Here is a 23,289-nt window from a genome sequence, read left to right as displayed (position 1 = left end):
TTTTATTTTTTTTCTTTCGTTTAATTGTTATTTTGAATGCACTGCCTCAAAGCTAAGTTTGGAATGTTATAACAGTCAGTCAGGATGGCCGAGTGGTCTAAGTTCACTTCTGACATTTTGGGTTCGATCGCCAGACTCAAGTTCTGGTCGTCGAAAGATGGCGTGGATTCAAATCCCACTTCTAACATTTCACCTATTAACTTCAGTTTTTTTTGTAATTTTGCAATTTCTTACATGATCATATTAAATGTTCGACTCCAACAAATAATTTTCACAAACATATGAAACGACGGAAAAAAGACTAATAAATACACTTTTTTGATTGCTCAAGCAAGGAATACATGTCAAATGCTATTGTTCTGTGCCTCCATGGACAATACGAACATGAAGAAACTGCAAACGGAGCCACTTGGTTAGCGTCAATCGGCTGAACTTGTTTCTTTACTTCAAAAATGAACCCTGAAGCGAACAGCAGGATTCGAGATGGCTATTGCAGTCATCGCCTCCTGCTGTTTATCATGTCTGTTCCTTATTACTTGATGCTGCTTTAAGTCTCTCTAACTGTTTCCGTATATAAGCCTGTTTTAACTTCTCACGACGAGCAGCTGCTTGCTCTTCCCTGCGCAGTTTGAGCTCAGATGCCTTCTCTCTCGCTTGATTTGCTTCTTCGTGTACTTCCCTGAAGAAAAAAAAAACACAAGACCAGAAATCATGAGATGACTGTTGCCAGGAGCATAGAGATTTCACTCGAGCAATGAGTATCTGGGGCCAGGACGGCAAAAGACTAGAATCAAGTAATAAGAAACATCCTACGTAACTGGAGAAACCATAACCAAACAAATGATATAGAAAGAGGAGAAGAAGAAAAACCCGAATCCAAACCCTTTTTTCATTTATTGATGAAATAGATTTACTAGTTTTTGTCTCGATAGCATAGTTCTAAAACTACACTCGTTTAGTCATTTATTCTTTTTATGCTTTATTCAGCTCATTTCCTGCAAGAGCATCTTTCTATCTATAGTCCGGCACTCAAGACATTGTACAGGACTTAGTCGAAAATTAACAGAATAGATCGGCAGTCATATATAGAGCAAATGGAAATTTAAAAACAGGATTGCAAATCAAGAATGGGTCGACAAGCTTAAGCAACTCATCCATAGCTCTACTACCAATCCACGGCCCAAATATGAGTCTCAGCTCAACTACTTCACCTTAGAGGCTTAGAAGAGTAACAGCGGCAACATGAAATCACTGTGGCTAAATGTTAAGTACCCAGACTTGCATAGACTATGGTAACACTGAAAGAATAACACTAACAAAAGTTCACTCGAGATAAACGCTTTATCATTATCTGATTGTGATTAGTTAACTAAATTGTCTGTACAGCATATATACTTATAACTTATACCTAAATAATTTGAAATTTTTACCTCACAAAACGCTTGTGAATATCATTGTCCACTGTTGCATCTGCTCGCCCAAGCCCCAAAGGTTTCGTGCTAAACAGCGTAGAAGCATTGCTCTCTCCATCTTGATTCTCCGGAGATATTACAGCAGGTGAATCATGGTGCTGAGTCTGCTGCGGTTCGTCATGCTCAACTCTCTTGCCGTAAAAATCCACACAATACTTTTCTTTATCTTCTTCATCCGATAGCTCACCCCTTGCTAACTTATCGTACAATGCAGCCTTCTTCTCCAACGCTGCATAGCTCGCCGATCCATCCTTCACTGCTTTTAGCTCAAGCTTGTCCCTGAATTTAAATCAACAAAAACACAATTGAATTAGCAGAAATCCAAACTAAACCCTAGATATAATTGAACATCAATTGAAATGTTTCCTAGATCAATGATGAGATGGGCAAGTCAAGGTGTTTAATTCAAACAAATCCGCAAACTTCCCAAAACAGAGAGCTCAAAAATCTCATCATATCACTAAACAGCATCTAAAATACTCTTAATTTGTAATTAGAGAACAACAAGAACCCTAAATTACCAAAAGGAATCCTAACCCATCGAGTACCCTAAGAAAATTGAGGAAAAAGAAAGAAAAGACGTACTTGTGGGCCCGGGCGTCGACGCCGGAGTTTTTGGCGGAGAAGTCGTCGTGTGCGGTAATTCTCTTCTTGGCCCGATGGAACTCGATGTCTGAGCCAGCGAGTTCTTTGGACTTCTTGGATTCTTCTTGGGACTGATAGAGTTGGGCCTTGAGCTCCATGATTGAGGAGGCTCCGACGCCGGCGATGGCGCGGTGCTTCTTCGGCATAATTGAGGACTCCGTCAGCCATCCGAGGGATTCCACCACCACCCTTCTCTTCTTCGGCTCCTCCTCCTCCGCCATTTTTCTGCAATTTCAGGATCGAAATTGTTGGTCGCAAACTCGAGATTTCTGATTTCTTCCTCCTCTGTTTGAATTTGATTTGACTGGCTTCGCGGAATTTCGTTTCTTCACTCGGGCGGGCGGTGGTAAATTGGTAATGGACTCCATCGCGACGGTGTGGCCCGGCCCATTTCAGGACCTATTTGTTCTTATTTCTTTTCCTTTCTTACAATTTTTTTTTTTTCACTTGTCAGAAATTTCTTACAACTTATTTTAAATAAAATGAATAAAAAACATGATAGCGCTATTCACATACGCCATTTTGCCTCCTACAAGTACCTGTGTTAGTTTTTGGTAATTGATATTCTTCAATTCATTGATCCAACGGTCGAAAATTAAAAAAAATGTGAGAAATAAAAATAGAGATGTGAAACCTTGTTTTATTTATCCGATTAGTCCGAAAATCACCCCTATTAGACAAAAACAGCTCAATAAAGTGACTGCCTTGAAGACATACAGTTCAACTGAGAGACATGTTAGCAAAGGAGCTTTCTTGTTCCATTTATAACTGGACTGAAGAGGTGAAGGCAACGAAGGGTCAAACATCTACATGCGATGAAAAGAGACCGAAAATTCAAGTGGCATTTGTTCGTCGAGGTTTAGATGTAGCGGGGAAAGACAAAAAAAGGACACAGAACTTCATCGAAGACGGATTCAGTGGCGCTTCTTCCCTGTTGCTACTTCCCAAGCCTGTAATATGTGGTTCACGATTTCCTCTACTCCTTTCCCGTGCTTCACCTGCATATATAGGGTTCACAGGCATGTAAGTCATGAACATGAAAGTTCAACATTGTTACTATAACGACAAATCATTCAAGAATCGCCTTCCTGGCACATCGAAACATTCCTGACATGATTGGGGAATGGAGACATGGTTAACAGTGTCTCGCTTGAGACGAGAATATGTAATCATAGATTATGTTCATTCCAAAAATAGGCAGATACATCTTTTTGATTTCATGTTCAGCCAATTTTATGTTAACAAAACATGTTGGTGCAGTTGTGCATCTCCTAATATGAGAAGCACAAATATCAGCTCACTGCATGTTAACGACAAATCATTCAAGAATCACCTTCCTGGCACAAACGAAAGATTCTTGACATGATTGGGGAACGGGGACAGGGTTAATAGCGTCGAGGATATGTAATCACAGATTGTGTTCCTTCCAAAATTGAGAAAATACAGGTTTTTGATTTCGTGTTGACCAATTTTATGTTAATAAAACAAATTAGTGCGGTTATGCATTTCCTAACATGAGAATCCCAAATACCAAGCTCACAACATGTTTACAATGCAAAAACAGTAGTGAACGCATGTGATGATACGACCAACCAACCTGAGCAAAGACAAATGGCCCTCCATCTCGCATTCGAAGTGCATCACGCTCCATCACTGCCAAATCAGCTCCAACTGCTGCTGCAAGATCAGTCTTGTTTATCACCTACAATCAAATGTTATCAAGTCATTCACATATCGATCCCTTATGATTTCATTTCTGAAATTGGAACGACACGATTGATGGGTAGACACTCGATAGAAATGGTATCCTCAAAAACGACGAATAAGAATATACCAGAAGGTCAGCCTGAGTGATTCCAGGGCCACCTTTTCGTGGAATTTTATCACCAGCAGAGACATCTATAATGTAAATAATATAGTCGGCCAGTTCCCTGCTGAAGTTCGCAGCTAAATTATCTGCATTCACACAAATTCGATTGGTTAATGTTAATAAAAGCTCAATTCAACCACTTGTTATCATTCACGTACAAATTCCTCCATTTATGCAAACTTTACAATGAGCATTTTCGTCCGAACTAAAATTTTGAACATTTTCCATTGATCAAGCTACATTTTCTCAAATCAATACCAAACTCCAGATGGCTCCATCAATTCATTCAAGCTCAAGTGCAATTCCAACATGAGTATCAGTCATCTGTAATAGTCATTTAACTGTTTCTAGAAAATACCTCCGCCTGATTCACAAAGCAGTATGTCAGTCTTGTACAAGTTAGAAAGCTCCTCAAGAGGGCCAAGGTTAATACTGATGTCTTCACGAATTGCAGCATGTGGGCAGCCCCCAGTTTCCACAGCACGTATTCTTTCTTCAGGAAGTGCTCCATGCTTCACCAAGAACTCACCATCCTCTTTTGTGAATATATCATTTGTCACCTGTAATGTTACACTTAGTATCTTTAGACTTGCCTCAATCAACTTGAAACACGGGTGTTAAAGGTCTGCGTAGACTTTAACAGTTACCATGCGAAGCTCAATACAATTTAGTAGAAAGCTAAACAGTTTTTTGAAGTATTTAGAACATCATAAAGACAAAAGCTTGAATCTTTTGAATTGTTTGTCGCAAGAAAAGTTACTTACTGCAGCAAGACTGTACTTGTCACGCAAAAGTGTACACAGAGCGAGCATCAAAGCAGTTTTCCTGTATGTCGTGAAGCAGCATTTCATCAAATCTCAGTAACCAGTATGATTTGTGCTAGCAAATTGGTATTCAAAACTACGAAAACTAAAACAGGCACGAACGAATTCCAAATCACAAAAAACCCAAAATCATTCAGAAGAAATCAAACAAATTTATAAATAGTTATGCTGCAACAATTTTCTATCATTTAGATTGTATCACAAAGTTATCCAAAGTTAAATTGTATCACTCTTCACTTCCCCCAACGAAGAGGGATTTCCGCGCTTCCCTTTTCACCTCCTGCAATCCTCCTTTCGTTCTATCATTTAGATTCTCCTTTAATTCATTAAATCCAATGGCTAGAAAAGCATAGCGAAATGCAAAAGGCGAAAAGGGGAGCGCGGAATTCACTTCCCTAAAAACAAAGTGCCAATCTTTACATCATTTCTAGTCTTTTTAATCTAATGATGCAATTGATGAACGTGATAATATTTTCAAAAATGTCAAAAATTACCCAACTTACCCAGTACCAACAGGTCCACCAATGCCAATGGTGAAAGCCCTTTCATTGAAATTCCTGGAGACGAGAGGTGGAGCTCTTCTGCTGAAGTAGCCAGGGGAGTATATGGGTTCGTGTGAGTGTGGCGCCAGCCCATCGTGGCTATGGTACACCTTCCCATCTGCGCCCACCCATGAATTCGTTGCAGCTGAACTCCCATGGCTATGATCATGATCATGATCATGGTGGTGATGATGGTCATGGTCATGATGATCATGGTGGTGGTCAGCCATAGATCACTACTGTCTGCAGAAGTTCTACTGTGTCCCTGTGGGTCAAGAGAGGAGGGAGGAGGACGGGGATTCTGGTTGGTTTGGGTGGGTACATACGGTTTGGGAAATTTTATTGAAACCCCAACAGGATTCGCGATGATTTTGGAAATCGTAAATCGTGTCTGTTCATGTATATCATATAATTAGTTTTTGTTAAGTATTATTTATGTTTAATTTTAAATAAAAATATTTAAAATGATTTCCAACTGCACAATATACGAAGAACGGATATAATTCATACATCCTCGGGACTTTTACAAGATCCGGATTCATTGAAACCGAAATTCCTGTTTCTAACCGAAACTTACATGTTTTTACTTTGAAATTTCTATTTTACCTCACGTACAAAATGGGTTAAAAAAAAAAAAGAGAAACTCATCGAGAAGCACCACCGACATCTACCCACACCTCTCAAAACCTAAAGACACCCAATGTTCTTCACCCCCTCACCAACCAACCAACCATGCCACATGCACCTTCCCTACCACCCACAATCAAAGATTCAAATCTCATCCCACCATAGTTTAGAAGCAATACTTCAACATCCTAAGACCAACTCCAAGGGCTAAAAGCCAAATTACCCTCCAAAATTTCCCCTCAAACGCACTCCAACCCAAGGGGAAATTTTGAGCTAAATGCTAAATGCTAAACCAATGTCAAATTCCCCCCGAAATTTAGCCCAGAAATCGGGGTGGACTCTACCCAATATTTATCGGAATTTAAATTTTTTTAGATTAAAATGTTCATAAGATTAATTTACGATAATCTACATATTTATTTTTTTAAAAAAAATTAATTTAACAAAAAAAAGCCTAAATTCATTCTTTAATAATCCCGGGCTAAACTTTTAGGGTAGAATGGTTGAGGTAGAAAAATTTTTTTGGGCTAAAAGCTAAATTTTTCGGGCTAAAAAATTTGACTTTTAGCTCAACCATTGGAGATGGTCTAATGATAAATCAATTAAGAGATATCATCTTATTAAACCAATTTGTTTAATCTCAACCATTAAAAACTAGTCCAATGAGTATGCGTGCAGACTCCCTAGTTTTTCATTCTTCCTTCTCACAAAAAATTCAACTATTTGGTTATAAACCAATTTGAGGTTGAAACTCAATGAATTTAAATCATTCAATGTGAGTGACAAAGGGTTTCGGCGGTCGGAGGTTGGAGAGAGATGGTGTTTTTGTGGAAGGGTGGGGATGGGTAATCAGTACTGTTCTAAAAATCCTCGTCTAGCACTGCCTAGGTGCTAGGCGGCTGGCTACTACCTTGATTAATGTCTAGGCGTTTGAAAATAAAAAATGACCCCTAACTTGTTGAAGTGCCCGCCTAGCCCACCTAGACATGCCTAGGCACCTGTCTAGGTTGCGACTCACTTAGACAAAAAATAAATAACCTTCAGTTTCCAATAAATTCTAAGAGACTTGTTGAATTTTTAAATGAACACACATTATATGTGTGTTCCCTATATTTTCATTATGTTCTAATACTTCATAGTATATATGTCATTTTATTTTGTAGTTTAAAATAAAATTATATATATATATATATATTTAAGTATAAACAAACACTTAATTACACTAAATATAATAGATTTACTTAAATTCGCTTAGTTTGTCTAGACGCTAAGCCCTAACTCACCGCCCAACTAGCATCTAATGTCTTTTAGAACCTTGGTAATCAGAGATATTTTCAATAATGGGCTCGTTTTGGCCTTTTCTTTCTAAACTCATTTAGTATATAGGCAAAACAAGAATTTGAAAATAAAAAATTATAAAGTAGGTTTAGTAAGAGAAATGTTGGGTCTGAGTAAAATTTTCGATACAGTATAGGATAAACTAGTAATCTAGTTTACCAAAACACCCTTAGGCAATGTTTAGAAATGTTAGAAAGCCATGAGGGGAATGTGTTCATTGTACCATTGATGATGTGAATTGTGAACTTTGACTCAAATGTGCTAATTTTTACTAAATGAAAGTTCTACATCACTTACAGTCGCATCGAAAATTATTTTAAAATCTTGTTTGATAGAGAAACTTAACTTATATAAGACTATTCACTGTATTAAAAACTCCACAAAGTTTCCTTCTTATTAGTGTCAATAAATATGTAAACAAATTATATGTATTTGACAGTCTGATACAAAGCACTATACAACTATTGAGTACCCTCTCCATCATCCACTTTATAATGCATGCACTCCATCGCTGTCTCTGCCGTTAAAATCACCCACAGTTGCATACAGTGCATGCAAAAAAAGATTAAAAACAAATAAGCACTCACAAACAAAAGCCAAAAATAAAAAGCAAAACCCATGTTGTTTTAGTCAAACAAGTTCTTGAGTGCATTGACTTTGCCACTAGGCAGCTGAGCTGGCAACATCTCCTTTTGATTTTGGTGCTGCCTTTGAGCAATTTCCTCATCTTCTTGCTGTTGCTGCCTGTTTGTGCCTAAAAGCACTCCTTGTTTTTGTATATAATCTCTTTTGTCTTGGAAGAGATAATACGCAGCAATGAAGGAAACCTCAGCTGTGAAAAGAACAGTCCAAAGCCCTGAGCTTCTCTGTGTTCTCTTATGGTAGGCTTCTAATCCAGTGTAGATGTTGATTATCCCTACCAAGGATATCACTGTCCCAAGCATCCAATGTGCCAAGTACCATACACTTCTTTCTTTCTTTCCCCTTCAAGAAACAAAAACCCTCATCCCAAATGCAACAATAACGAGAGATCAATAGTTTAACAGTTTAGTGCATGCCTTTTAAATTTTGACAAAAACAACTTTTAGAATTTCAAAGTGTTACACTGTTGACTTCTTCTTCTGTTCAGAGAACAAAAGTTTTAGATTGAAGGAGGGGCCGGCCAATGGTGTAAGGATTCATAACTTTAGGGTTGATTTTGTCAATTTTTAAGACGTGGACCAAACTGTCACTGAATTAACTATTATGGATTACCTGCGAGGCCTGAAAAATCCTAGTAGGGTTTGTATCCATATGGCAGCATAAAGTGCTAGACCTAATCTTTGGTGGTTGTTGTTGAAGGAGTTCTCAAAGTTTCTTAGGGACATCACAGCACCAGCGGTGGCAAGAAGCACCGACAGCACCTGTGTTATAGATCAAAGTTTAATCAGATGACATCATATACGATAACAGATGTATTTAACATGCCTGAATTATTGCGGCGACGGAGTAATTATGCCAGTATATGCATGGTGTATCAGAGAGTGATAATCTGAAATGATGGTGATATTAGTTTGCAAAATTGATTAGTGCAGGATCTTCGTGAGTTGGAGGAGACAAATTCATGAGTTAAGTAGAAAGACAAGAAAAAAACCTGCTTTTTCTTGATGTTCAAGTAATTAAATGGTTATTGACAAATATTGTTGCTTTGTTTTTCAACTTTAAAATAATTAAATAAGGGTGCAGATAGGTTTATAAACAAAAAAAGAAACAGTGGACAGCATGATTAAAGTTAAAGTGGCTTCTCATGATTATTGAGAAGAAAGATCAAAACTCGAAAGATTACTGATGGTGTAACATATAATCTTAATTAATCAGGATAATGAAATTAATGATAATTGGACAATTAGTGTTCTTAGTTATAATTAGATAATTTCGGAAAACAACTCAAATTCGAAGGAGAAAAGAGAAAAAATTAAGAACTTGCCTGCAAAACAATATGGAGATAGAAGAGAACTTTGGCTCTTGTTGCCCCACGTTCCTCTCTAGCAGACATTCTAATTACAAGTATTCCAAGGGGCATCAAAAACCCAATTGAAAACCATGAGAGGAGGCCATGAACTGTAACGTTAAACGTCATCCGGGGACTCATCTGCGAAAATAACAAGCCGAGAAGGAGAATACGAAGAAAAAATTCATCTGAAAAGCCCGAAAAGGAAAACAAAACCGATTTAATTAAGAACGTTACCTTGTGAATATTTTCTTTTATGTTCTCGTGACTGCTGTGTTGGTTGACATCTGCATGCAATGAGCAACTAACAAATGGTAGAAGAAGAAGAAGAAGAAGATAATATGTAGAAATAGTGAAAGATGCTAGCTTGAGAGAAGTCTGCATTCTTCAATTTCTGAGTGAAACAATTCCAAGGAAGAGAAGAACCAAAAGCCTTTACCTCTCTCTCTCTCTCTCTCTCTCTCTCTCTCTCTGTGATTTCAGTTTTTCATCATATACGAAAGCACTTTTAGGATGTGTAGTACTGTTGATCTGATTTGGATGGGTTTCGGGATAATTTGGAGAAAGAAAAGTTGGATATGTGTTTAACTTCTCAAGGCTGGTTTGCTGTTGTTTTTTGTTTTTATATTGCTTGTGTCGTGATAATAAACATTTGTGAAAAAAAAAAAAAAAAAAAAGGTAAATGTTTGGTAAACTATAATGCTTTTAGCAAAAATAAAATATGAGATAGTATTGTCAACATGAAAATTTCATTAAAAGTTTCTGTTCACTTGCCTCACATGAAGAAGAAAAAAAATGCATTTTTGAGAAGCATAGTTAGAGCTGCTTCTATTTTATGCTGTTTTAGACTCATAATTTGGAGAGAGAAAAAAAAACACTTTTTTTTTCTCATACAAAATACAATTTTAGCTTCAACTTTTTTAAAAAACTGTTTGAAAAGAAATTTAATTAAGCAAACCCAAATTGGCCCATCAGAAGGAAAAACACCTTAAAACTATAAGTTTTTATATACAAAAACTTTAGAGAGCTTAATTGGAAAAGAAAAACCTCTAAGCTAATCACTTGTCATGTTATAAATTATTTTGAGTTGTCAACATGGTTTGTTTCTGAAGTACAAAACTCAAATGTTAGTTTTATAAAATGTCATGTTATCACGAATTCACAGACATGGAAGACTCAAAAATAAAAGTATTACCGTTTAAGCTATAACAGCTATAGGCTTTGTAGCATGGGGCAATTCATGGATGGTAGTTAGTGTGAGAGAGAAGATAAGATAAAGAATTAAGGGTGAAAAAACAAGAAGGATGGTCTTTGAGAGAATCATGGGATGAATGTTAGGTGGATAATTTCAAAAACTTAGATCAAAGTTGAAAGTGGTAGGAAATTGCCGGGCTTTTTGGTCTTACATACAAATGATGATTAACGCCAAAAAAGGTGTCAGTAAAAAAAGACCAAACTTTAAGGTCGGTGGACTGCTTAATCTTAATGGAAGAACAACTTAGGGGCTTAATTGATTTTTCTAGCTCGTTTTTTAGTTTCACATGTAATATAGTATAGTGTGTCCTTCGATTTTATTGCGTTTGCTTGAATTTCAGACAAGAGACAAACTCATACGTATATTTTTGTGAGACAAGTCTCTTGGATTTGTTATATCATGTGAGCGGCGTATAAGCTTAAATTTAAAGCACCAGCCCGTTTCATAAAACAGGCGTACGCAAGCTTTTTCTTGACCTTTTATAGTTTCTTTTTCATTGTGGAGAATGGCATATTATTCCCAAAAGTAATTCTACAGTGCTTGATTATCTATTCTATTAAGAGAACACTCTTGTCAACTTTTTACCTCCTTTTTCCTGTTTTACCCTTACTTTTGATATACAATATTAACATGAGGAGGGCAAATATTAATTTTGTACCTTTTGAGAAAATGACAATTATATCCCTATTTTTCTATTTTACTCTCTTTTTTTAGAAAATAACAATCATATACTTATTTTTTCAATTTTTACCCTCACTTTTGATACACTATTTACATAAGGAGGACAAAACAGTAATTATGTAATATTGAAAAATTGTTCACACACACAAAGTTTGTGCTCTCTGCTAGTTACTTATGGAAAAAGGCACACATTGACCGCCTGCCGACTTTTTTGACCATCCTTGTTGAGCTCTTACAAAAGGATTCAAAGTTAACTTTTCTTATGGATTTAAAGTTAATGGTAACTAGCAGAGAGCACACATTTTGTATGTGTGAACAATTTCTCAATATTACATAATTATTGTTTTGTCCTCCTTATGTAAATAGTGTATCAAAAGTGAGGGTAAAATTAGAAAAATAAGTATACGATTGTCATTTTCTAAAAAAAAGGGTAAAATAGGAAAATTGAGATATAATTATCATTTTCTCAAAATATACAAAATTTTACCCTCCTCATGTCAATATTGTGTATCAAAAGTGAGGGCAAAATAATAAAAAAGAAACAAAAAGTTGACAAGAAAGGTTTTCTTAATGGAATAGAAGATTATATAATTTTATGGAGAATGGCATATTATTCCCAGAAGTGATTCTAGCCCCTTCGTAGCCACGTCCAAACGGGTTCGTTTGGAACTATTTCTTCAACAAGCACTTTTACTTACAAGAAGGTTTATTAAAAGCCTTTCTTAAAAGCGTTTCTACACATAAGTACTTTTAACTTTTTTTATCAAAAATGGTCTAAAGCGTTTCTTGTTACTTTAAAAACGCTTTGAAGCACAAAATATGAGTGGCATACTAATTTGGATGTCATATCTCTCATCAAAAGCAGGAATATCTGGTATGATTTGGCAAAGGTGTTGATGATTTTGAATAGGTAATGAGTAAACTTTTTGCTTAAAATGATAGTATTTAATCTCCCACTTGAATTCCTGACCAACTGAAAAATTTACTTTCTTGAACAAAAATTGAATCTCCAAATTCCATTAGCTACACTTGCTAAATCATAACTTATCGAACCATAAAAACTACCATGTTTCAACACGCATCTGCCACGCCTGGTAGATTTAATATCGGTAGTGCTATCCACACACCTATTTTTACTTTTCACACACATCTTTTAACAGTCAGATCAAATGAATTGAAGATCAATAAGCAAAATAGTAAGGGTGTGTAGGAGCCTAGGAGGTAAAAGTGTGTGTGAATAGCACAATCCTTTAACATTAGCAAATGAAAAAAAAAAAAGTACAAACAGTATGTAACATTCATAGAGAAACAACCATTTGAGTAAGGCAAAATAAATCAAATAGAAAATCGAGGGTAACATTCAACAATATTAGTGAAAATCGAGCAACAAACATAATCAATTGCAAATTTTGAAGTGAACAAAAATGGGATTTAGAACCCCCAAAGGTACTCCATTGTTTGTCCTTCTAAGATAGTCAAAACAAATACCCAAAAAAACAGTAACCGAGAGTTCTACCAGAACGATTCAGAGACTTATCTGACACTAACCCCTGTTTAAGCTTGTTGGTCGAGTTACCAAATTACATAAACAAGTTGGGCCTCGATGCCTTGTACGTAGTCTTCAACTTCCTGGATGGTGGTCTAACCTTCCTGAACACCAACGGGAACTTGATCTTGGAGTTGTGGAATTGCTTGGTGCTTTCCCTCTTGCAAAGCTTAGCGGGGATGGTGGCAGTCTTGATGATCTGGATACAAGGAAACCTGACCCTGTGGCGAGATGCCATCTCAATGTACATCTGCTCCACGGCACCATTTAGAGTGGTGTCACGGTACTCCTTGTACATGTTGTGGTAACCTGTCCTGCTTTGATACCTCAACCAGATACCGTAGTTCTTGATGGTTGTTGGGTTCTTCTCAAAGATCTGCAAGTAGATTCCAAACAAATAGATAAATACTATCTCCGACAACATCAAGAATAATCTTAAATCTGGCATTTGAAACATCACATCAATAATTATGAAAACAGAACAAATGATGAATACCATAGACTTGAACAAAAAGCCAACACGCTTACAGAAGCACCTTGCATAGATATAACAGTTGCCATTCTCACATTAAAGTGCTAGACCATAAAAGACAAAAATGGAATCGAAAATGTAATCCAAGAGCTATAACAATCAACACGTCCACGTTCCTAAAGACATGTAAGAATGCTGCATTATGCATACGGATCTGTAAAAATGCGAAGACATGCTATCTAGATTTCAGGCTAAATACCAAAATAAGAAAACGGCTGTAAAAATGACAAAAAAGTCAAAATGATGTATTGTTCGTCATTGGCATTAACTTCATCTCGGTGCTCTTCGTCACCGTCGACGCTGTTTTACTTCATTGTTAATACAGTTATTCGTCATTGTGAAAGTAATTTTGGAATACACCAAAAACATTGAGATTAGTTCGACTTTGAATTATCAAAATTGGTTTTATAAAACTAAAGAAAGAACAATCACAGCAGCTATGTTGTATGTATTCTGAACCCACATTTCGCCATCGAAAACCGCATTTAGGACGAAAGAGAAAATAATATAGATCAAATCAAATTAAACACAGATGGAAAGTGGAACAAACCTCATTGATGGCAAGAACTTGGCCATTGCTTTTCTTCACCTTCTTCAGCTTCCTCAGAAAATACCTAATCCAAACAAAATCAACAGTTAAATATTTCAGAAACAACCCAGAATTCGACCATGCAAATTCGGGATCAGATAATCCGAGCTCAGGCCAAGGTTTTATACCAGAACTTGGACTTGGCGCGAACCTCATTGGTGGCCCACAGCTTCATTCTGTAAATCTTCGGCTGCTCATCGGTCTCGGTGGGGAGCTTCCTCCCGACGACCTGGTACTGGTGGAACTGTGACACAAAAACGACGCCGTTAGTTGCAGCTCAAAACCCTAAAACCTCCATTTCTGGGAAGAGGGGGATATCGGAGAAGAAGATACGCAGGCTTACCTTGAAAACACCCATGTCGGAGAATCGGAGAAGACGCGGCTACGATCTCTGAGGGTTCTCTCTCTGGTGTGAGAAGCGCAGGCTAGGGTTTTTGTTTTGTTCATATATCGGGACGAAACCCTACTTCCATTGATGGAATGAATATGGGCTTTTTTTAAAGGCCATCAGTTGGCCTTTTTACAAGTGGGCCTGTTTGGCAAACCCAAAAATAAATCTTTCTAGTTTTGGAGAGAGGATCCTCGCCGGATCCTTTTTTTGAGGATCCTGAAGATCCTCTAATCACATCCGTTCATTATATGCTAGTTTTTGTCAGGTACTGTTTATATTCAATTTTAAATAAAAAAAATTTACAATAATTTCTAACGGCATAATGTACAATAAACGATGTGATTGGAGGATTCTCAGAATCCCCTTATGAATCAGATTTTCAAGTAAAAAGTAGAAAAGTCATAATTATTGTGACTGAAACTAAATTGAAAGGGGTGCTAATTGAAGAAACTTGGATTTGTGATGCCAACAAATGGGACTGATGAAAACAAAAATTGAAATGTAACAGTTATATTGTCACATGATGTTACTAATAGGCAGTTTGACAGTCTCGCCAACCAATTTCTGGATGGATGGATTGCCATTTGCATAGCCTAATGAGCGACGAATGCCGCTTTTGAATAGTATGTTGCATCGACGAGTCCATGTTTTTACGGAATTTCATTGAGAAAGAAATCTAGAAAGGTGTACGGCATTGGCCATCTGGATATAATCACAAAATAATTGTATGTATGTAGTTTTGAGTAATGAATGCTTGCAAATTCTGAGAAAATAGAACACCATATTGAATGGATACAACAAACACCCGCTACTCTCCTGTCAAGTACATGTGCAGGACAAACCAACATATGGATCATCAGCACTAGCCATCCCCCACAGCTCCTTCGAGTGAAGGCTAGGTACAGACACAGGATTAGATCATCGTTCGCAGTCCTTAATGAAACCTCATCAGGTTTTCAGCTCCATTCGTTACGCCCAGAGTAATAGCAATCACAGCAAGAATCGACTGAAAAAAATGCAAAAACATAATTCAAAATGAAAGCAAAGCCATGTATATACCTTGCTTCTATCAGTCAAAACAATGAACCCAAAAAAAACACAAGGGTACAGCTTCTATTTCTATTTTCTAAACTAACTCGAGCATGGCTGGAATGAACATCAAGTAAACAGCATTACCCCAATAACGAAGAACACTCGATGTCCTCAATACAACTGGACCACACCTTAGAATTAGAATATGGTGGCTTGAAACAATCGCTAAATTCGTGAAATGGTACGTAGACTTAGAACAGGCAGTAAGGAAATTACTAACTTTGGGTGCAGAAATTAAGGCTCAAGCAATGTGCCACTTCTCATGAATTCTAAACTTGGGGGACTGGGGATAGAATTAAGGAACGGGATCGAACACTTGCGTGGAATGCGGAACGTGGAGATATAGAAAGAAAGTAGGTCTTGGAGCCCAAGCATTGTATGCCTTTAAAGGCCAGCATTGTATGCCTTTAAAGGCCAATAATCACACCAGCATAGGGAGGTGAGAGAAATGGTATTAGGTATAATGTACGGCAATTTGAACAAACATTGACTTGAGGAGTCGGAGTGTTTTTTGCAGGTACCCCCTCCTCCCTCATTGATCGCAAGCAAAGATGGTGTCATGCGTGCTTCTCAACATGGTTACAATTACTTGTTTAAGAATTGGTGGACCCCAATTTTCCCGCTCCAACACTAATACATACTTAACCAGGGGCAACAACCCTCCACCCATAACACAGACGAGGTTATACATGAACTAATGGTGGATGAGGTCATTCAGGAAATCCATAACGATAAGACCTTTCGCAGATTCCAAAGTGGGGCTCTTGCATAACTAAAACTGTAGAAATCAGAGTCTTTCGGATTTTCACTTTTCTAATTCTTTTGAAGCACTAATAATGCCAAATTAGTGACATTATAAAGTTCATAACCAACATCAAGCACTTATCCAAAATTTCAACTTTCGAATAATATGCTAAATAAGATAAGCCTGAACCTTATGCATGAGTTCCTATTATGTGCATGGTTATCTAAAACTAGATATGTCTAGTGCCACTGTGTTGTTGGTTGGAAATTTTATGAACATCAAGCGATCGCTATTTCGTGAATCCTCAAACTGTTAATATGTCTTTGGGAGTTATGCAATAAAAAGAATTACTTGCACATGTAGATTTTATGATACGAAACATAACGAAGGAACACTTACAGCTATTGTGCACGCTACATATCCAGGTTTTTCTCTGTAGTCCACCTGCACACAAAGTAAGATGAAAGTTCCAACATACCAGGGGATGCCTCCAAGAAAGAAACCTGCTATAAACCTTCAGAAAGAGTCAAATTGTAATCTGTCAGTATTTAGTAACAACCAGCCAGAAGAATGATAACGGAACAATTCTCGTTAGTCAAAAGTTTAAAATTTTCATAGGTAAGCATCAAGAAGACTTTTTCTTATCATGATCCTATAATGAAGTCCGGAACTAGCAGAACTCCCTAAATTTTAAAGATCAAAACTTGTCCAACAAATGATCATCCCATTATAATCTGCTTCCTGTGAGAACATACTGGGTCCAACCATGTAACTACTAACCAGCGGCAAGATTCGAGCTGCCTTAGCCAAGACGGCACAGGTTGGTGTTGTCCCACAACTGACGATGGGAAGCCACTGATATATAAGCAGAACTAAAAAACAGAATGCAGCGACTTAACGGGCAGACACATAGCTAGTAGAAAAGTCCATGGTTTGTTCGGGAAAGGAAAGAATTCCTCGATGGTATTCGTTCGATACATTAGTTAATTATGTCAGGACAAATGATGATCAACACACAAAACCAACATGTTTTGTATCGATCCGGTAGCTATCCATTCTAATTCTTGACTAAATCTTCCACAACCAATATGTTCTCTGGGAAATTTATGAATTGTTAGAAGGTTTCAATGCTTACAACACAAAAACAAAGCACCGTAAAACAAAACTTCAAAAAAAGGATGGAACGACAATGAATCAACTTACAATAACCAGCCTATGCCGATGCCACAGCAAGGAAGGCGTCGTTCCCTTACAGGTCTTCCTTCCACAACAGCATAACCTTCAAACCCCAAAAACACGATTTAATAAAACGAACAAAAATTATAAGGAAATTAAAAAATTCATGAGCACGGAAAAGAAATTGGGTATCGATCATACCAGTAACCGTTTGGTATCCATGTTGGTGATGGTGGTGGTGGTGGTGGTGATGATGGGGAGGCAACGGAGGACGGCCGGATGAACGGGGAGGTGGGACCGGCTGAGGAAACCCGACAACCGGCTCAGGAGGTGGCTGCGGCGGCGGAGGGTAGTAGTTGGCGACGCCTTGGAAGGTGCCGTAGTACTGCTGCTGGCTCTGGCTCTGCCCCTGCTGGTCGCCGGAAAGGCCTCTGGTCTTGGAGTCGTCGCTCATTCTTTCGATCCCGAATTGAGAATTTCGGGTGGATGCTTTCGATCAGCAACGGGCGGTGGTTTGATGGTGGGCGCTGGCCGGGCGGGATCGTAATTTTGCTAGACTTCAGGTCCATTTTTATTACCCATTTTGGGATTCTCTACTTTGGGCCTTTATAGGGGCCCAAGTATATTTCCAAGGAAGTGTGGGCTCAAGGATGATAGCTACTAGTTAATTGAAATTGTCCATTGTGTCCACGTTCGAATCTTTCTTGTCGTAAATTATAACTTGACATATCTAAGTGGAAGGAATTTAACCACCACGTCACAAGACTAATCCTTTTTATTATTTCTCTTGGGTAACAATATGCCATTTTCATGTTGAATTTAATTATTAATCCATTCATACGTTTTGACATGGTCATCAAATTTGATCCTGTATAAGTATATTCCATCCACTCTATGTTGCAGTTGACATATGTGTCGAGATTGAGCCGGAATCCGAATTCAAACTGCGCTCCCGTACTAGGAAGATTCCAGCTAATGTCATCGTCCTCGGATTTGCAAGTGCAAGTGAAGTCGACTGGTTTGTGGTCGCCATTGTTGACAATGCGCACGAAGTACTTGGTCCCGATGATACAACCAGAGCTACAGGTGCTATATTGGCCGATGGCCAAGGCAACGAGTAGCAGAAGTTAGCAGAAAGTAACCCCTTTCATCTTGTCAGCTACCTTCTACTCAAACTCTGGATATGATTTGATGATTTGCTTATATGTTTTTCTAGAAGGAAAATATTACTGCGGTTGATTTCGTAGCAACGAAAACCAAATCGGGTTGACGTCGTGCATGATTTTCTGGCAATAAAACCAAATCAGGTTTCATTAATGCATAGGATATGAAGTATTTAGAACTAACGGAACATTTAGCGCAAAACCAAGCACAGTATAAGACTTGTTACCCACGTATCTACGTTTGCACTTGATGAGTTGCACAAGTAATATGAATTAGCAGAATCCCTTGCGGACCAGAATCACAGCAAGAAGGAAATTGCACCAACAGCAAGAAGAAAATAGACCAGAATCACAGCAAGAAGGAAATTGCACCAACAGCAAGAAGGAAATAGACCAAAAGATACTTCATTGCAGACCAGAATAACAGTGTAAATAACAAAACAAAACTTAAGAGTAGCAGAACTCTTTCCGAATTAATTGGAAATAAATCTTTGGAAAAACATAGGAAAAAACTAGAGTTTCGAAACCAAAGGTAACAGCGCCTAATTTCGAAGTAACATAATCCGACTGAGGCACAGCAACCACCCTGACAAGCAATTCTGACCAGATACGAGGTGCAAGCTTACAGCCTCCTTCCTCTCCTTCCACCCTTTCTACGGGTGCTGTCAGTTGGAATTGGAGTCACATCCTCTGAAAAACGATATTAAAAAGGTCAACATTCCATACTCATACAGACAGTTACAAAAAGAATATCAAAAACATGTACGCCAGACAAAATTTGCACTCTTGGACAATGACAGGTTTACTGAAGAAATTAAGGGCATACCTATACGACCAATTCTCATTCCAGAACGAGCAAGAGCCCGGAGGGCAGACTGGGCACCTGGACCAGGTGTTTTAGTTTTGTTCCCGCCAGTGGCACGGAGTTTAATATGAAGTGCAGTAATGCCCAATTCCTGCATTCGTAGAAGTTAAAACACATTAAATGGAAGCAGAAAGAAAAATATTATAATACTAGGAATAGTTCGCTGAGGTTTAGTAATAATGGGCACAATCGAACAAAATGGTCCAGATGACCTTCACAAGAAATATGATTAACTCAAGAACAGAAAGAAAAATAGACAGTGTAATGAAAATAGATCAAGACCTTGCATCTCTGCGCAACATCCTGTGCTGCAAGCATAGCAGCATATGGGGAAGACTCGTCCCTGTCAGCCTTCACCTTCATACCACCTGCATTTAAAGAAAAGCATACTTTATGAAACATAACAAATTACTATTTGTAACGAAACATCTGAACATATAGGTGGCTAAATTCATCACGCTACAGTTCGGATTATTACACATTCTTTGAAATAAAACTTACAAATATACCAAAGCATTCACTAAACGAAACCCCAACACGAGCCCAAGGTGTATGAAATAGAAAAGCCTATCTAGCTGATCTTAAAGTCTAGAAGAGAGAATTTCCTTACCAGTAATACGGACAAGGGTTTCTCTTCCTGAAAGATCAGTCACGTGCTGAAACATAAACAAGGAATCAACATTACAACCAGAAGAATAGACAGAATGAATTATGCATAAAATGCCTGGAAACAGATCAGTTTACTTACAATGAATGTGTCATTGAATGACGCATAAATGTGTGCAACACCAAAGGCATGTTCTCCATCCTTGAGGATGGGACCAAGGGTGACATTGTCTTCCTTTGGCTCTCTAACCTTCTTCTTCGACTGCGGAACACATAAAAAAGGAACATGTCAAAACACGAAGATCTAGCGCCAACAATGATACGCAACAAACACAAATAATGCCGAGCACATCTTTACATCAGACCCACTCCTCCAATTGAAATTTCTATCTGTAGTGCCAATGTCTTCCGATTGAAAAACAAACATTTGAACCATCCACTCCAAATAACAATATTTTTCAAAACACTGAAAACAATCGAAGTAGAATCGACAAAGTTTTCATTTTCATAATTACTTTCATTCCTATCAACAAAAAATGAACTTATCACATCAGAACATGATTAGTATATACAGAAAACTAATAGATAAAAGCCGAAATCAAATCAACCTACAAAATTGACTGAAACCCAATTAAAACAACACATCATCTGCATCATAACCCAACATTAAACTAATTAAAATTCAGAAAAAAGAACCCAAAAACCAGAACCCAATTTTCCATTAGCGGCGTTCGCACCAAATGTTAAGCATTCGAAAATCGAAAGACCATTCAAAAACCCAATATCTGCACAAAACAAATATCTAGGAGGGTTCTTGATCTGAAACATAGCCACATAAAAATGGAAGATTGGAGATTTACACACACCAAAAAAAGCTCACGGATTGAATTCTGAACAAAAATGAAGATGAAATCGGAGACGAAATACATGAGAGAGAAGAGATTGGCTTTGAGATTTGCTTACCATGGCTGCGAAACGGATAGATTAGGTGCTAGGGTTTGGTGGTGGCTGCTGGTTGCTTTGGCCGACTGTAAAAAACCCTAAGCAGAGAAGACTGAGGGGCGTGAGTAGGCGCTTTCGGTTTTATATCAGAGACTAGGGTTTTGTGTGATGAGAGTAAAGACTTTGAATTTGCAAAAATGTCCCTTGATTTATTAAATATTGTGATTACTCACCTTCAGTTTTGGGTTTTGCTTTTCCTAATAACCCTCCACCCTTATATTTTACTTCATTTTCAATTTTCTTTTCTTAGGAATTTAGTGATAAAGTATTTTTTTAACAAACGATATAATCTATATTAAGATGAGGGGTGGGCTTAACCTTATAATAGACTAGTAATAATGTGGTTCAAATTCACCTTTAGTGAGAATTAAACCTAAGACCTCTCACTTACAAGTGAAGAGAAATATCACTAGATCGTAGGGGTGGGCATAAAAACCGCCAAACCGGAAAATCGAATCGAATTGTGACAAAAAAAGGGTTAAAAAACCGCGTTAACCAAAAAATTCAAAACCGGAACAAAAACCGAACCGAACCGTTTCAAACAGTTTTGCTTCCGGTTTGGAAATATTAAGAACCAAACCGAACCACTTTTAATATAAATTATTGTTTTATTATTCTTTTTATATAGATAAGACATTTTTCCAAGAAGACCATGTGCATAAGCCCAATATTTTTCTTCACTTCTCCCCCCTCCTTTGTTGTTTTATCACTTTTTTCCCCCTACATTATTTTTCTCCATTTTTTGCCTGTATATTATGCGTTATGTACATTTTAATTTTAGTTTAAGATCTACACTTTGGTCTTGATATGAGCTTTTCTATATTTTGATTTATATTTAGAAGCACACTTTATATCCTCCGATCACAAATCTTGTAGATCTAGTAGTGGAAACTCAAATTTACTTGAATTTGTGGTTGAAATATGTGTTTGGTATTAGAAGTAGAAAATTAGAAAAAACATATATATAATTTTGGTTAGAACTGTAAATCAGCATGAACCGAACTAGAATCATCATGGACCGAACCGTACAGTTTTAGTAATAAATTTAAGCGGAACTGCACCAAACCAAACCGTTGAAATTTTTCAGTTTCGGTTCCATTTTGAGGGTGGAACTGGGCCGAACCGAACCGTGCCCACCCTTACTAGACCGTAGTACTATGGCTAACGATAAAGTATTTAAATGTTTATATTTAATGAGTTAATTTGTACACATATGTAGGTTAACACTATTCACAAACTCAGTTCCACCTCTCACACACCCATAACAATTTTTGACCACCGCTTTTCTTTAATTCAATCAACCCAACAACCGAAAATTAAAAGGAGTACGTGAAAAGTAAAAACGGATGTAACACTAGATAGTTAATGAGTTATACATTGTTAATCACTCGTTTGATCCTACTTTACAAATGTCAAGATTTGAACCTTAGATTTTCAAGTCTTCATTCAAAGATTATCTCTTAAAAAATCAATGTTTTAAAAGGGTCGCCTCAGGGGGCGCCTTGGGGGCCTATGAGGCTGGGCGTCAATGTTCTTGCCTATGTTTTGAGGGAGTGGGCGGAAGGCTTCGTCGGAGTGCGTCTTGGTGGCAGAATCACGCCTCAGGGCATCCGGGGCTTTCATCTAGGCGTCTTTTTCTTCAAAATACAGGTTTTCTGAAATGTTTTATGCTGTTCTAGTTTCAATGAAGAAAGAGAGACTTTCTCTTCAAATCTCATAAATTTCCATAATAATTGCTTCACTCAGCCTTTATTTCATTTTAAATACCCTATAAATACTTCACCCCATTTATTTCATTTTGAATACCCTATAAATACTCCACTCAACCCTTTATTTTCCTTTAAATTCCCATAATTATTGCTTTATATCATTTTAAATACCCTATAACTACTCCACTCAGCCTTTATTTCCTTTTAAATTACTTATAATTGCAACATTCAACCTTTATTTTGCTTGAAATTCTCCTATAATTGTGACCATTCATCATTATTTTCCTTAAAGTTCTCTATAATTGCTTACAATAAAATAAATAATTATAACATTTTGAGACTATATGACATAGTTTCCAAGTACAACTAGACTTAGTAATAAAGAAGATGATATTATCTTTGATTTAGTTATAGTTATATTTGTTTTTACAAAATATTATATTGTTATAAATATACTTATATATAATATATATTAATTTTAGCTTCCGTGACGTCTCACGTCTTGCGCATAAGCTGGGCTATCCATTGGACTCCTCAGCCACACCCCCGCCTTTTAATACATTGTAAAAAATTCAACCAAATGAACAAACCGTTTAAGTTCGTAACTGCAAGCGTATAAACAAATTCAG

The 23,289-nt window shown here is 37.3% G+C and overlaps 4 protein-coding genes across 5 annotated transcripts; all 4 read right to left on the bottom strand.

The window, feature by feature from the left end:
* Positions 1-167: 167 nt before the first annotated feature.
* LOC103951266 lies at positions 168-9,779 on the bottom strand. Its single transcript, XM_048591225.1, is given in 7 exon segments — positions 168-679; positions 1,431-1,751; positions 2,058-2,397; positions 7,983-8,302; positions 8,573-8,721; positions 9,285-9,449; positions 9,546-9,779. Coding segments are annotated over 7 exon segments (1,605 nt in total). The 5' UTR covers positions 9,693-9,779; the 3' UTR covers positions 168-516.
* On the bottom strand, positions 2,738-5,742 carry LOC103951265 (urease accessory protein G). Its single transcript, XM_009362598.3, has 6 exons — positions 5,315-5,742; positions 4,752-4,812; positions 4,346-4,547; positions 3,952-4,073; positions 3,715-3,819; positions 2,738-3,115 (listed from the first exon to the last, which is right to left on the bottom strand). The coding sequence occupies exons 1-6, from the start codon at positions 5,581-5,583 to the stop codon at positions 3,032-3,034; spliced, it is 843 nt and encodes a 280-aa protein (XP_009360873.1). The 5' UTR covers positions 5,584-5,742; the 3' UTR covers positions 2,738-3,031.
* A 2,838-nt stretch (positions 9,780-12,617) lies between the features above and the next one.
* On the bottom strand, positions 12,618-17,773 carry LOC103951267 (60S ribosomal protein L18a-2). 2 transcript variants are annotated; one of them, XM_009362601.3, is made up of 6 exons: positions 17,517-17,773; positions 17,343-17,418; positions 16,539-16,653; positions 14,040-14,155; positions 13,873-13,936; positions 12,618-13,166 (listed from the first exon to the last, which is right to left on the bottom strand). In XM_009362601.3, exons 1-6 carry the CDS (start codon positions 17,767-17,769, stop codon positions 12,825-12,827), a joined length of 966 nt encoding a protein of 321 aa, XP_009360876.1. In that variant the 5' UTR covers positions 17,770-17,773; the 3' UTR covers positions 12,618-12,824. The 2 variants fall into 2 exon arrangements, with proteins under 2 accessions (XP_009360876.1, XP_009360875.1); XM_009362600.2 differs by lacking the exons at positions 16,539-16,653; positions 17,343-17,418; positions 17,517-17,773 and adding an exon at positions 14,255-14,408.
* Positions 17,774-18,867: 1,094 nt separating this feature from the next.
* On the bottom strand, positions 18,868-21,059 carry LOC108865305 (40S ribosomal protein S14-3). Its single transcript, XM_009362603.2, has 6 exons — positions 20,913-21,059; positions 20,092-20,211; positions 19,954-19,999; positions 19,626-19,711; positions 19,305-19,434; positions 18,868-19,168 (listed from the first exon to the last, which is right to left on the bottom strand). The coding sequence occupies exons 1-6, from the start codon at positions 20,913-20,915 to the stop codon at positions 19,101-19,103; spliced, it is 453 nt and encodes a 150-aa protein (XP_009360878.1). The 5' UTR covers positions 20,916-21,059; the 3' UTR covers positions 18,868-19,100.
* Positions 21,060-23,289: the final 2,230 nt, after the last annotated feature.

This window comes from the organism of the source record quoted next, unplaced genomic scaffold, assembly GCF_019419815.1.
Source record: "Pyrus x bretschneideri cultivar Hongxiangsu unplaced genomic scaffold, Pyrus_bretschneideri_v1 Contig33, whole genome shotgun sequence".
Taxonomy (NCBI): Eukaryota; Viridiplantae; Streptophyta; class Magnoliopsida; order Rosales; family Rosaceae; genus Pyrus; species Pyrus x bretschneideri.
Note: the sequence above shows the minus strand (reverse complement) of the source record. Positions and strands in the feature narration are given on the sequence as shown.

Excerpts from the sequence above, each read along its gene's own strand:
- LOC103951265 (XM_009362598.3), bottom strand. The coding sequence starts at position 5,583 with ATGGCTGACCACCACCATGATCATCATGACCATGACCATCATCACCAC. Across the intron at positions 4,548-4,751 it reads ACAAGTACAGTCTTGCTGCA|GTGACAAATGATATATTCAC; the intron begins GTAAGTAACTTT and ends GTAACATTACAG. Across the intron at positions 3,116-3,714 it reads GGCCATTTGTCTTTGCTCAG|GTGAAGCACGGGAAAGGAGT; the intron begins GTTGGTTGGTCG and ends CTATATATGCAG.
- LOC108865305 (XM_009362603.2), bottom strand. Across the intron at positions 20,000-20,091 it reads CATTCAATGACACATTCATT|CACGTGACTGATCTTTCAGG; the intron begins GTAAGTAAACTG and ends TTTATGTTTCAG. Across the intron at positions 19,169-19,304 it reads AATGAGAATTGGTCGTATAG|AGGATGTGACTCCAATTCCA; the intron begins GTATGCCCTTAA and ends ATCGTTTTTCAG.
- LOC103951267 (XM_009362601.3), bottom strand. The coding sequence starts at position 17,769 with ATGAGCGACGACTCCAAGACCAGAGGCCTTTCCGGCGACCAGCAGGGG. Across the intron at positions 16,654-17,342 it reads ATCGGCATAGGCTGGTTATT|GTTTATAGCAGGTTTCTTTC; the intron begins GTAAGTTGATTC and ends CTCTTTCTGAAG. Across the intron at positions 14,156-16,538 it reads ATGTAGCGTGCACAATAGCT|TTCCACCAGTACCAGGTCGT; the intron begins GTAAGTGTTCCT and ends TTTGTGTCACAG.